This window comes from Fukomys damarensis, unplaced genomic scaffold (assembly GCF_012274545.1).
Source record: "Fukomys damarensis isolate Sample0158 unplaced genomic scaffold, DMR_v1.0_HiC HiC_scaffold_26, whole genome shotgun sequence".
Lineage (NCBI taxonomy): Eukaryota > Metazoa > Chordata > Mammalia > Rodentia > Bathyergidae > Fukomys > Fukomys damarensis.
In genome coordinates, this window is record NW_022900938.1 from 15,138,777 (window position 1) to 15,154,190 (window position 15,414).

General features: G+C 36.2%; 1 protein-coding gene across 1 annotated transcript in view; it reads left to right on the plus strand.

The window, feature by feature from the left end:
- The window catches only part of Cerkl (ceramide kinase like), a 103,499-nt gene that overhangs the window by 33,843 nt on the left and 54,242 nt on the right, over positions 1–15,414 (plus strand). The window contains exon 3 of the mRNA XM_033756339.1: positions 8,187–8,429. Within this exon, the coding sequence (XP_033612230.1) occupies positions 8,187–8,429 (243 nt within the window). The remainder of the gene's footprint in view (positions 1–8,186; positions 8,430–15,414) is intronic.

Below are 15,414 nucleotides of genomic sequence, written 5' to 3' on the forward strand. Positions count from 1 at the left end.
TATATATATTTTATAGCTAAAGGTATGTTTTAGCGTTAAGGTTAAAGTTATATTTAAAATACATCCCCCAAAGTAGTGTTGTTTGAACTTCCAATCTATAGCCTCTCCATATTACTATCTCCAAGTATGATATGACATTTGTTAGCTGTTTTAGGTTGTTCATGAAAATACTGATTTTTGCACACAGTTGTGAAAATATTTGCTTGTGGCAGAAACTGATACTCAAAACAGTAGACTTATGTTTTTTTTTCTTTTTAATCATGTGTGTCATAAATATTTATGTATTCTGAAAGCATTGAAAGGGTTTTCTAGGGTGGGGGTTGAGGAGAAATAATGACCTTAGATTTTCAGTTTATCCTATCAGCTGATCTTCCTACCTCCAGCCTGGTGAGGTTACCTGAGGGCTGTCTCCCAAGGAGCTTCTGCCTTAGCTCTCTCTCAGGCCTGGCAATCCACTGTTCCCTGCCCCATGGAGGCAGCTGGTCCACAGCTCACAGCTTAGCAACTCCAAAAACTAAACAAAGCATAGCAAAGCACCGCCTCATCTGATGACAGATTAAACAATATTTAGGCCCATGTCATTAAATAAAAACATTTTAAGCTCAAATTCACAGAATTCTAACAAGTTTTATCCATGAATACTACATTTGGAGTGAGAGAGCAATTACCCTTAAAACTACTGTAATAGTATACACATCTTCATGTTAGGTATTTTCCAGATCAAGTGAACCCTGTGATCTACACTGCGTTTATTTATTATATCATGTAAATGACTGGCATTGCTGAAATGACCACTAGATCAGAATTTCTATGTAGGATATAGACTCCTGAGAGATTTGTAGAGCGACTGAGAAAAAACAGTACAGAAGTACATCTGTCTGTTGTTAGCATTTGTAACCATTATTCACAAATCATTTATGCTTATTTTCATTCCCATAAAAATTAAATATTCTCAATCTGTACTTTTGTTTCTTCTTGTCATATTGGCAGACAGTTCATGTGCAGAGCTGATTGTAATTTGTGAGGAAATGCAAGAGATTGGGAGTCTGAGCCATGAAAGTGGGAAATAGCCTGATGCGGAGTGGTCAAAGCTTTCTCTCCTGGGTGCCCCTGGTTGTTGAAATCTAACCTAGTAGGTCCTTGAAGGTTACCTGAGTTTCTGATGAATTTGCTCAGTTAATGTATGCATTTTTGTCTTATGGTTTTCCTACGGGATAAGATTCCCCTATTTCATTAGATTTAAACCCAGATGATTTCACTTATATGTGGAAGCTAAAAAAGTTGGACTCCTAGACGGTGAGAATAGAATGGCAGTTGTGTTGGAGTCTGGGAGAGGAGACAATGGGGAGATGTTGGATACAGGGCAAAAATGACTCTGTTCAGCAGGATGAGTATGTTCTGGATGTGCCATGTGGCATGGTGACTATAAATCAATGTATACTTGAAATTGTAGAATTCGATGTTGAGTGTTCTCTCCAAAGAAGGTGATGGCTATGAAAATTAGTCATTTTGCAATCAGAATATTACACTGCCACTATGAACACATGTACAGTTTTTATCTTTCAGTCCTACCTTAATAACACTGGGGGAAAATAAACATATAATTAAAGTAGCCTAAAAAGAAAAGCAAGTAATTAGAGACTGGTGAAAGTGGATCCAATAAATCAACAGAGGCAGATGATAGGTTTTCTTTCATAATACTCCTTTTTTAGCAATCTTATTTTTTACTATGCTTTTTTATTCCCATTCAGTGTTTATAAGAACAGTATGAATAAATCTAAAAACCTTTACAGTGAAATAAAATGGGTGCAGAAAGCACATACTTTGTATGAAGTTCTAGAAAAGGCAAAAATGAGCTATCATGATAATCAAAATAGTGATTATAAGGGATTAACTGGAAAATTGCTTGAGGGAACTTCCTGAAATAAATTGTCTTTATTGAGATCACAGCAATAGGAGTATATATATTTGACAGAACTCAAGAATATATATACCTTTAAAATGTGTACATTTTATTGCCATTAACTTATGCCACAATATAAAACAACATCACAGACAGTTGAGAGGCTCCACGAATGTGTTCTCTTGCAGAAGGAGCTTGCAGCATTGTTGCAATCAACCAAATTATTGGACTCAAATCTTGGCTGTGACTTCTCCCATGTCTATGAGCATGGATAGTTCCCTCTGCCTTTAGCTCCTTCTCTTTTAGGGAAAAGCACCTATTTTTATAGGATTGTTCTAAGTATTAAATAATACTGTAATACACAGAGGATGATGTTGCCCTATAGTACATGCTCATTAAACATTACCTGCCCTTACTGTTTTGAGGGAACAGATATTTTCTAATTACAGTAAGTTGAAGTAACCAGAAACAATATTAGGATGAGGAAAGAAAATTTATCTTTTGCAATGAATCACAAATATTTTCACTGTAGAAAAATTAGAAATGCATGTAAAGTAAGTTAGCCAAAATGTCATTATCCTTCTGCATTCATTCATGAATATTCATTGTATGCATATAAAATTACATTGTGTATTCAATGAATATACGCAAAATAGTAAAGGAAATGTGCTTTTTGGACATATTTCTATTGATAGCATTAAGTTTCAGTTGCTCTGCAGCATTTCTTTTTCTAAATACATGTTATAGAATGTGTACTGTATTATTGTGCATTTAGGTTGTTTCTATGATCTGCCCAAACAGTGCTTATGCAGGCTTTCTTGGAGCTAAATTGTGCAGAGTTTTGCTTTTGCTAGTCTAAATTCCTGGAATTAAAATGTTCGGTCAAAATATACACACTTTAAAACATTTTCCTTTTCTACAATTAAAAATAATGTAATACTGATTATTAGAAGGAAAGATTGTGAAACTTTAAGTTCCCTCATACTTCTCTTTTAATAGGTGCCAATATTGATTATTTTTTTGCTTGGCTTCTGCTTTTTTAAAGAATAATCCTTTTAATAAAAGTGGAATCAAATCCCTCCGATTACTTTGCAAGTTGCTCTTATTCCACTCGTTTATCCTCTTAACCTTAATGTCTTTCCAGACCAGAATGCAGAGCTGACACTTGCTCATTTGCGAGCTACAGAAGACACATATGATTTATTCAACCATCTTATCGAAGAGCATGCTTATGGCTTCAAATGTTTTTGCTATTAATATTGCTGCAATTGACATTTTGAGATCTTTTGATACATATTTGTTCTCCAGCAGTGACCACTTTTTGCATCCCCACCAGCACTGGGACTACTTTACTTTTTGATCTCATGCCAATCTAAAAGGCAAAAAGTGGTATCTTGTTGTTTTAATTTGCATTTCTTTGATTACTAATTAGGTTGAACTTCTTCGCATGTTCATTGGTCAATTTGCATTTCTTCTTTTGTGAAATGCCTGCTTGGGTCCTTTGTGTAATTTTCCACTTAAGTGTTTCTTTTCTTGATTAAGTAGTTGATATAACTGTCATCCATTATAAATATTTCTGTCCTTTTGACCTTTCCTGTGACTTTTTTTTATGGGTCTTTAGGATGTTATAGGCATCATATAATTTTTATGTTAATTATCTTGATCTCTGTATGTCTGCCTTGACTTATGCTTAGGGCTGTTCTAATTTATGGTTGTATAATTCTTTTAAATATAGAAATATTGGTGTATATTAGGAGATAGGGCTTTATTTTTTCTTTTTAAAGAATTAATCGATTCAAGTTACCTTTTATTATTTCCCATTGAACTTGTCCACCATTTTCACATAAGTAATTTTAACAATGCATATGAGTGTTTCTCTGGTCCATTCTTTTTTTTGTTTGTTTGTTTCTTGGTGTTTTAATTATAACATTACAAAATATATCTGACAGAGCATACACTCCCCTCCTCTACCTTTAAAAGATTTTGTTAATGTAACATTCTGAGAAAATTTGCAAATCATTTTTCACTTTCCTTGCTCTTCCTTACATCAGAGAAAATACTGAGATTTGGACTATTATAAAGTAACGTATAATAATGAGAATGCTGGTATGGAAAATATGTAATCTTGGAACTTTGTATATCTCCAGTCACTTCTTTATATCTCAGTGAATTTTGCATGTCTTTTTCTCCATTTAAATCCAGCACCATTTTGCTAATTGATTCCTAGGTATATTGTGCTAAATGGTATGGGGTCTCTGTACCTCCATTTTGTTTTCATAGATATAAACATGTTTCCTTACTGCATATTTTTATCAGGTCTAAGGATTAAGTTGAGCCTTTCTGAGTTTACAAATATATTGTGATAACATTGATAGTTACAGCTTCAGCTCCTCCCCCGATTATTACCATTTATTTTTCTTACTGTATTTAGCCATAATGCCTAGAATAATTAGGAATGGTGAGGGTGATAGTTGCTATTCTTTCCTTATTCCAGGAAATTCTGGTGTGATGTTGGCTGTTGGTTAATATCTTTAAATTTGCAGGGTATGAGGGGTTTTTAATTGGAGTGATTATTGAATTACTTTTTAACTGGAGTAAAGCACAGGCCTGTAGAAGAATTCAGACTATGGTATGAGACTTGAAATGAAAAGTGAAGTGTTTATTTCATCCCATTTTTCTTCCCCTCAGTGAGTATTTGTTTTTTTCTTTCCTCTTCTCTTTCTTTTGTGCTCTTGTTTTATGTTTGACTATATAAAACTAAATTTAGACGTGATACAATGTCATAGCCAATATAAAATATGTCAGATGTTATGTAGCATAATATATAGTATGGGTCTAATTTCAAGATTATTTGCAGAACTACAAATTATTAGATTTTTTAAAAGACAGCTAACTAGAAAGAGGAAAAAGCATGTATAGAAGTAATGTTTAAGAACTACAAATGAAAAATAAATGGGAAGATGTTCAACTTTACTAATGGTTTGACTGATTTCTAGAAAAATATAAACCAACCTCCAAATTTCTTCAGGTGGGAAAGTAATCTAACTTATCTGTACATACTCAGCCATAAGAGGCAGAAACCCAGCAGAACTTCCCTGTGGAAGACAAGTTTTCTTCCACTCCACAGGATGCTATTTACCACATAGTCCCTTGCATGCCACAAGAGTGAGGATTTTCTGGGGTCTTTGGTAAGCCTGCTTCCTTTCATTCTTGGTGGTGGAGGGAAGGGGATAAGATAACCCTGAACTTGCTCAAGTGTTATGGAGACCCTGACCATATGCCTACCTGCTCAACTGGTAACATGATTGCCAGTTTAAATGTAGTCCTGATTTACTATGAGTGAATCTGATTTCCCTTATATATAGCACCACACTATCTAGCTTCTAGTTTCTAGAATATTCTTTCCTTAAAAGGACAAGAACTTCCAGAGAAATCCAGATGAGCTCAGACAATATTCTAAAGGCTATTTTTCAAACACATCTGTAGGCTACAGCAAAGGAGTTAGAGGAACTCTCACCAGTCAACTGGTGATAATTTTGAGTATAAATGTGGAAATAAAATTTGTAGTTAACTGCAATGTTGAGTCTTTAAGAGATTATAACTTCATGATATGATCAAAGGGAGAAAATCTAGAGGATTTTAAAGCAGTATTCTTTTTCTTTCTCCTATCTTTCTTTCCCTCCATCCTTCCTTGTTTTATATTTATATTCTGTCTCTGTCTCTCTGTTTCTCATACCAGGGACTAAACCTAGGGCCTTTGCACTGTACTACGAATCTAACTCCACCTCCCTTCTTTCAAATTTAAGACAGGGTATCCTTAAGTCATTCATTTCGCCAGTCTGGATTTGACTTTGTGAAGCTTCTGCCTTGACTTGCAGTGGCACTGGGATTACAGGTGTGCACTACTATGCCTGGCTCTAAGTAGTATTTTCAAAATGCGATCCAGGAATTTTTTCAAAGCATTAGGAAAGACTGTTTTCATAATATAGCACATATTACTAAGAATATATTTTCATTTCTCCCTTTCTCTGTCTCTTAAAGTCCCAGTAGGATTTGCAGAGACAATGGGCTGTATCACCTTTCCCTTACAGGAATATATGCTTTGTATCTGTTGCTTTAAAATATCCCTGTTTAAATGTCTAAAATATATGGATAGATATAACCTACCTCCAGAAAGGCTGTCTGCCTCCCCTCAAAAATCTTTGAAAATGCAAGGGGGCTCTGAGACTAGCAGTTTAAGAACTGTTGTACCAGAGAAAAGTCAATCTTGCTAAATCAGGTTAAATAGTATCTATAGAAGAGGGGTGGGTTTGGACTGGAGCTTTATACCAGAGTGCTTGCCTAGCTCTGGGTTCAATCCCTCAGCACTGTGAAGAAAAAAAAGGATGGGGTGAGTCATTCAGTTCATAAAAGTATATAGAGCATTTTGGCTCAAATATGAACATTTTATTGATTAGTTTGATCCTTGATTATAGCAATAATTACTGTGTGATTGTCTAAGAATGTTTTACTATACAAAGAAAATCTTGTAGTGTTGCTACTTTGAGGGTGGTTGATTCTTGGCTTATTGAAGGATGACAGAAATCACTTGCAGCTGGACCTGAAATCTGAGCCTCTGAAGAAATGAGACTCGAGAAGTGGACTTCGGTTCACCCTTACCACTGAGGAAAGGGCTTCCTCTTTTTTTTTCCTATAGTGGTACCTGTATTTCATGAGCAATCAGAGGATGCTTTGTAGAATGCTTGGCAGAAGTCCAAAACTTCCTGGGAACACAGAAGAACTGCTTAAAGCTCCTGAGAGTCCTTACTCCAATCTAAGCATAGCATTGTGTGCCTTCTGAGGGCAGAAGGAGCTGTGTGAGGACCTCATCTTTCTGGTAGCACCCCTGCTGTTTCTGCGTCTCTTTCAGGTCGCAACTTTTTCTCCTTTGATGGTCAGACTCTTTTCTTTTTTGCATTCCTATTTGTGAAAGATACTGTGAATGTTCTCATGGAGAACTTGCACGGTGTTTTGTATTACTGAAAATTTCTTGGCTGGGAATTTAGCTCAGTGATGCTGCACCTGCCTTGCAAGCACAAGGTCCTGAGTTCGATTTCTAGTACCAGGGAAAAAATATTCTTATGCTTTATAAGTTACTCAAACAGTGAGATAGTTTTGAAGTTTGCTTTTTAGGTTTATTAGGTGGTATGAAAGCATCCTTTAGTTAACTCATTAGTGAGCCAGTACTCTACTAAACCCTCCTGGTGTTCGATTTCTAGTACCAGGGAAAAAATATTCTTATGCTTTATAAGTTACTCAAACAGTGAGATAGTTTTGAAGTTTGCTTTTTAGGTTTATTAGGTGGTATGAAAGCATCCTTTAGTTAACTCATTAGTGAGCCAGTACTCTACTAAATACCCTCCTGGATGTCCCATGACTTCCAGTATTTTTCCACTCTGGCTGGTAGGAACATGGTGGTGATCTCAGCATTGTTTGTTAAGCCTGTAAGCGGTTTTGTCCCTGGCTTAAAGCCTCTTCACACTCAGTGAGGACTTTAGGAGGCACTCTGCAAAGCTAGAGTTTGCTTTTTGTCCAGGCTTCTGTGCTCCAGGAATTTTATTTATAAAAGCTAGTCATCTTGGCCCTCTTTGCCACTTTCTGAAACATTTGTGGAAATCCCCTCTCATGAGTTTGGTTGCACTGTCATGGCTGCCTGGATGTCCTGAATCTCTTCAAAGCCTTTACTTTTCATTGTCATTTTGACTTTGAAGAAGAGCCAGAAGTCATGTTGTGCCCAATCTGGTGAAAAAGGTGGATTGAGGACACATCTTAATGTTTTTATGAGCCTGCCTTTCTGTTCCATGGCACCGGGCAGCAGCAGTCCTCATAAAGATGCTCCTGAAAGAGCATTTCCAGAACTGCTTCAGAAAGTAGCAAGAATGATGGATGATGTGTTCAAAGCTAGAGAGTATTTTGAGGACTAAAGGCAATGTGTCTTTTACTGTAATAATTTTTAAAAATTTAAACATACTATATTTTTGATCACCCCTTTATGTTCATGGAATTCTTCGTGTATTAAATATTCTCAGATTCTGAATGTTGTGTTAGGCCCTTGTGTGGCAAGAATGGTCTCCATTCATTTTAATGACCCTGATTTTCTTTTCTCACCTTTCCATCTAAAACTGGGCTGATGAAAAGAAAAAGACATACAAATACTAAGGATGAAGATGTTCTAGATTTAACTGTTATTCATATATTTAAAATATGGATATAATTTTGATGGAAAATTCACATGTCTTTTCAGGTAATTCCAGGTTTGATCTGCTATGTAAAGAAGATTCCATTGAGCTCAAAGACATATTCTCAGTGAAACTGAAACGGCTTTGTTCCTTTAAACAGCAAAGACGTGGCACTTTATTAGGCATCACACTTTTCATCTGCTTGAAAAAGGAACACAATAAGTTAAAGGATTCTACACTTGATCTTATTAATTACAGTGAAGATCACTGTGACATATGGTTTAAAGAGCTGAAAAAAATTTTGGCAGGTGAGTTCTCCTTATGGGAATTTTTAATGAGTACGATTTCCTTGATGTGGTTTGTAATCTAAACATGTTGTATTTATGCGTATAAATGGTAGGGTAGTTGATTATGTCAAGGACATATCCCTCTATTCCACATTTGTTTGGTGTTTTTGTCAGAAGAGAGTATGGAATTCATCACGTACTTTCTGTTTCAGTTGAGATGATTGTATACCCCCCTTTATTCTGTTGAAGGGATGTTACTTGATTGGCCTTCATGTTCAACCTTCCTTGAATTCCAGGGATAAATTTCACTTGGTCATGTTAACCCTTCTCATAATAAGCATTTTATTGGGCTGTTAAATTTGATTTGCCATTTTGTTAAGGATTTTTGTACCGATATTCATATAGGATATTGATTTGTAGTTTTCCTGGTAGGCTCCTTGTCTGGCTTTGACATCAAGGTGATGCTGGTCCCACAGAAAGACGTAGTGTTACGTCTTGAATGACCAAATTCACTAAGAAGCTTTGACAATTGGAAATAACAGTTTAAAAAAAATAAACTTCATTTGGTTGTATGTTATTTTATGCATACGCCTCTTGAGTTCATTTTAGAATTTATTTTTCTTCCATCTACACATTGCTTGTGTGTGTGTGTGTGTGTATATATATATATATATATATACTAAATATTTCAAAATAAGATTTTTTTGAAGATAAATCTTTGAGGGGGGGCTTTGTTTTATACTGTATCAATTGAGAGTGGTCTATTTTAAGGGTAGGTTTTTCTAAAGTTTTATCTAAAAACATGTTTATTAGAATACACTTCATAATGAACAGTATGTCTGAAACTTACGGCATATTTATATTTATATTCTAAAAATAAGAGAATTATAATGCAATTTGAATTCTAGAGGCTAACCAAAATAAAACCTGATTTTTACAGTTGATATTTTCCCCCTGATAGGTTTGCAAATCTTGCTTATTTTTCTTTTAGTCCTTTCTTCCTTCTTGTCTGATTAGCAAGGGCACAGGCAGCTGTTGGAAGTATTGATGCGTTGATGGTAGAGTTTGGGGTTAGAAAGCTCAGGACAAAGATGGGTGCCAGACAAGGGCAGCACACAGTGATGTCAGAAATTTCCCGGGCCGGGACCATGGATGGAGACCCTGAAGACCCATGCCGGCAGCCGCTAAGGTTAAGTCCATGAAGAGAAGCAGAAGTGGCTGCATTAAAACAGGAGACAGTAGCCCCATGCTTCCTTGTTAGCCTCTTGGGATCTTTAAAGAAACTTGATTTTTTTCAAGAGGGTCGGAACCCACAGAGGCCATAGTTTAGTTCATCTCTCTGAAAACAGAAAATATGTGTGGTGAACTAAACATATTCCACTTTAGCAGTGGGTCTTTTACACTGTTGTTATTTCCTATTCTTGTCAGAGGTGATAATTTATGAATGAAAAATTAATCCTTTCAATTGAATTACATGTATACATGACTAGATATTCATAAGACTTGCAAGGTCTATAAAGTGAGTATGTCATTTATTTAGCAGAGGCAAACTCTTCCTTGCCCTGAAGGTCTGAGAGAGTCTCCCAGGGGGCTTATGAAGCAGCAGACTGAGCTGACTTCTCCAATACATCTCACCCACAAAATCAATACGAGGAAGCAGAGGAAATCACAACAAAGCTCAATTCTGTAAAAGCAATTTTACTGCAGTAGAGGGACTTGTCAAAAACCAAACCAAATGAAGCCCCGTGAAAATACTGCCCAGACATTTCTCTTAATGAATGAAGTTTTGATTTGATCTAAGGTTGAAATCTAGATAAATTATGAAGGTAAATAGATGACATCTTTTAAGCTGTCATCATCTGGTGACACCTCTTTTTTGTACCTTTGATTTTGAGGAGACAGTAAAACATACAGGGTTGTGTTCTCTGGCATGAGCCTGGAGTAGAATTATTTTGCTGATTAAAAGCAAATGTATTGACTTTTAAAAGCAAGCAGTACAAACAGACAACACAAGTTTGAAATCCTCTGCTGAGACTGAAGGAACCTGACCAAGATGGAGTAAAGCCCACCTCTGCACCTAGATGAAGTGAACTTCTAACAGCAGGAGCCCACTCTCTTTACTAGCACTCCCCTTTCAGACAGTCCGAGTCATCCTCACATGTACAAGTGAGCTCCCTGCCATGCCAGTTCACATATGGGCGACTTCTTTTTAAGGTTATGATCTTAAAGTTTTTCTGAATGTTTCTTTCACTTTCATACTGTGTAATCCAGGGGTTTAACTGCCTTCATCTGAGACTGATATGGTTGGCTCCAACCTCCTACTTTTAAGTGCAGGAGATGCTGTTCCCTTTCTAATCACCTATGCTAAGGCTGTTGCCTGCCCTTCCCTGGTCTTCTTTGGCTCTGTTTTCCACAGGTTAGGTCTGTGTCTGCCTTACCCCTGACTCATATTCAGTCTCTCTTCTCTGACACAGTGCATCAAATCTGGCAGGTAATGACTGTTTCTTGGTTGATCCACCTCACTTCTGCAACCTCCAAAAGAATTCCCCATCAAGAACTGGTGTTTGGGAGGTGATGGATAGAAGTTTACATCGCAAAACTACATATGATTTACTGTAAAATATCAGACATTCCAGTTTTAAGTCCAGATACTTCATTTTTAAATAGTTCTGCCAGTGAAATAAATGGATTGTTTTTTTTAATTGTATTGAATTATTCTGATTTTGTCTGTTTTCAACAACTGGGAATTTTTTTATGCCAGCCTTTATTTTCAATCTTCATCTTTTATTCTAATGAGAAAAACATGAAGACAGTTAAGTATTTGGTCTTTTACTCTAATTACTCTAATAATCATAATCTTAATATAGTTTGTATATTAAGAGAGATTTTAATTTATTTTTTAATTTAATTTATTGGTACATTCTAGGTAGACAGTACAGTTACATTCATTACTGGGATCTTGTACCTTTACATGCCAGGTCTTGGTTCTCATTTTTTCCCCTTGTCCCTACCCTCCCTTCACCCTCCCCTCCCCTTCCCCCTTCAAACACTTTAATTTCATTTTTACATTTTCTCATATTTTTTTCCTTTTCCCTTGTTCCCCCTTCCCTATCCTTCTCACTGTCTCTACACCTTTGGTAAGAGAGATTTTTAAGTATGCACATTTACACTTTGATTCAGAGAAATAAATAAGATGTGAGGAATTTTCAAAAAAATAATAAATTGTCAGTGCCAGAAGGAAGAAGAAGAAAACTCTCAGATACTTGAGATTTTAAGCCTAATTGATGAAGAGTGACTAGGTAATTGTAGGTTTATAAAAACAAGAGTGCTAGAACACTTTCTATTTTTATATGAAAATGAGTTAACTACTTTCACATTTCAGTGTTCTGAGCATAGTTACATGGCATCTTTTTAAATTTTAAGTAGTGGAAAAGTCATCATAACTTTATGGCTAGAAAGCAATACAACAGTTTACATTCATTTCACACACTTTGCATCAGACTCTTGTCTCCATTACTAGAAGCACAAAAATGAAGGAGATGTATGCTTGTATGAGCTCTTTTGCCTTGGAGGTAGACAAGGTAACTCACTGTATTAAAAGTGTGTTTAGGGCTACAGTGAAGTTCTGAGCACATAGGAATTACAAACACCTTGTTTCCTCCAAAATAAGACCTATCCAGAAAATAGCCTTAAAAACTAGAGATCAAAAATGTCAGACCCAATCAGACTATTCTTGCCTTACTGCCATACAGTCTTTTGTTTGTTTTTTGGTTTTTTTGTATACACCTGTGATACAAAGACAAATATGCACAGGTTTTAAATATAACATGAAACCTGGTACAGTGCTGCATAGCTGTAGTCATAGCAGTGGAGAAGTTGAGGCAGGAGGATGGCCACAAGTTTGAGGCCAGCCTGGGCTCCATAGTGAGTTCAAGACCAGCCTGTACTACATAGTAAGATCCTGTCTCAAAACAAATGTTTTATAGTTACCCAAAGGCAATTAACAAAGGTATCTTAACACACATCTGGGTGAGTTATTTTGATAGCAGATATACACAGCATCTGTGTATATAATATATATTAATTTGTATTCAAAATTGTTTCTACATATTTGGATTTCCTAGAAAGGATGACTTGAAAGTTCCTGTGGACCCTAAAACAACCTCTTCCCTAAAAATTATAAACTACATGTTAATGAATATACATAGGCTTTGTTCCAAGTATTGCATACAGGAGGAAATAAAATACCCCACAGGTTATATTCAAAACCCTGAAAACTTTGCCAAAGTCTTCCAGTAAAGAAGATATTTTAAAAATAATGAGAAAAGAAAAACTAAAGCTTTATGCAAATGAACAGATAGAATGAAATTAGGACAATGACTTTAAAGGCTAGATGTTCTGTTGCAGACACATTTGGGACATTATAAGACCATAGCAGAAAGCATGAGGTATGTGGCACTTTGAGAGGAGGTTTTGAAGAGGTAAAAAGAGTTATGGGAATAGATAAATGTTTGAGTGGAAATGGAATACAGTTTGTTGTGGCTGATATTTATTTTTCCCTCACAAAGCCTCTTGCCCTCATAGGTGAGGCTTTTCAGACAGAGGTGGCTGGATCTAGAGTGTGTGAATGGATTTAGGGTATGTAAATATAGATTAAGGGTGTGCTAACTAAATTAGTTATTGGTTTATCATAGCTCTGAGTGTGGATAATGACAAAGTAATACCTCATAAGGAGCCTCACTGAGATAAAAAGAAAAAGGGAAACTTGTTGCTGCTGCTTTGCTGCTGCTGCCTCCTGCCTGCTCTGCTGTGGACTGTTCATCCTCTCTGATGCCTAATTGCGATGCCACACAGCCTTAGAGCCAGCTAACTATGCACTGAAACCTTTACAAATTGAGCCAAAATAAGACTATCCTACTTTAACCTATGGTGTCATGTATTTTGTCCCAGCAGTGAAAAAGTAACTAAGACAGAGTTTTTAAAAAGCAAAGGACCAACTACAGAATCTTGGGAGGATACTCATTAAAATAGAGAACAAATCTTAGAAGACAATGAGAGCTATTGAAGCATAGGACTGTGATGACAAAACTTTTAGAGCTGTCAGTGATAACTAACAGCTTTCTGTGGCATGTTGGCCATAGGTTTGCTATTACTGGTATAGGATTATTGAATTTTATTATTTAGGTTTTGTTAATTGATTTCTAAAGTTTTATAGCTACCCAAAGGCAATTAACAAAGGTATCTTAACACACATTTGGGTGAGTTATTTTGATATCAGGTTTTTCCATTTCATTTCTTTTTAAAAAACATTTACAAATGATATACTTATATGATAATCATATATAAGTGATATGTATCATTTGTATCCAGAATATGTGAAGAACTTTTTTGTGATCATGGCTAGTTGGAGTCCTATAAGCTTCATTCATCTGTATGTCAAATTCCTTTGCTGTGTTTGAGAAGTTTTCTGTCGTTAATCCATGAAGAGTTTATTTTTATGTCATTTGTACTTTCTCCTGCTTTTTTGTGGACTCCTATCAGTCTTATATTATTCTTCTTTGCATCATGTAGGAGCTGTTGGATTGATTTCTCATGGTTCCTTACTGTTTTTAAGAGAGATTTCTTTTCATAGTCACTGATCAGCATTCCTGTCTTCTGTATCTGTTATTCTGTCTTCCGATTGGCTCACTCTGTTGTGTATACTTTCAATAGAATTTTTAATCTACAGGACATCTGTTTTAATTTATTTTCTTGGATTCTATTTCTTTCCTATGTTGGGTGTTCATGGATTTCATTTCTTTCCTATGCTGAGCATTCATGACTTCCATCATGGTCCTGAACTCATCTATTTTTTAAAAAATCTGTTTCTGTTCTAATGTCTCTTATTGTGTTTATTATTCTGTTCACCATCTCTAGTTATCAGGGAAATTATTCCTGTTTTAAATTTTTCTAGAGCCTCATTCATCTGTTTTGTTACTTCCTGTGCTATCAGTTCAGGATGTCCAGGTGGTTGATTGTCAGACTTTTCCACCTCGTTTCCCCTAGAATTTGCCATTGGTAAGCTGGAAGACTCGGTTTGTGCCTTGCTTAAGCGTCTTCTCATTTCTATTTTTGATGTTGGTATAGTCCTTGGTTAATTCCCAGGATGAAACTGCAATATAGCTTATTGTAAGTATCTTTATTGCTTATATTTATAACCCTTATGGAATGATTGCTTCTTGAAGGTGTCTTCCAGATAAAGCTGGACTTTAGGTTTTGAGTCTCTAATGACTATGGGGCAATCTTATTTTCATTATACCAGGAAAGATAACTGATTAGATCAGTCACGACACTAGCCCAAGTGAAACAATCAGCAACAACAATAGAATCAAGCACAGCTTAGAAAATGACGATTTGTAGTAGTTATTAATCTATCACCTTTAATTGTGTGAATTAAATTAAAATTGCGGACTAGCCCAAAATATCCTTACAGTGAATAAATTCCTTGATATAGCAAATTTACCCGTTAGGATGGGGACTTAGAAGGCGTAAGGCCCTCTTTTTGTTGTTCACTTCTGCTCTATCTTCTGGAGCTCAGGAGAATGGCCTTTATGACCCCCTGTGCCTTTGTAGTGTGGATCTAGGTACACGTGCAGCCAGGAGGCCAGAGGTAGTGGGTGCTGAGGTGGTGCTGCAGGCAACTCCAGGGCTCTACTCCTCACCAGCCTGCTCCTGGCTGGGAAGCCCAGATGGGGGTGGGGCCTCGCCCCTGGCTTCAGGAGGCTCAGCTACTTACCTGTCTGCTCATGGCTGGGAAGCCCGGATTCCATTTCATTTCTAAATGCTAATTTCACAGAGTAAGTAAATATAAGTGAGCCAGATTTAATTGATTTTGTTTTTGTAAGGTATCTCGCTCTCATATTATCCATTCTGCTTTTATTCCAAAGAAGAGGAATTTCCTCTAGCTTGGAGTTACGTGTTGAATCTGTCCTGCATAGTAAGGACAGATGGATGGATGGATGGATGG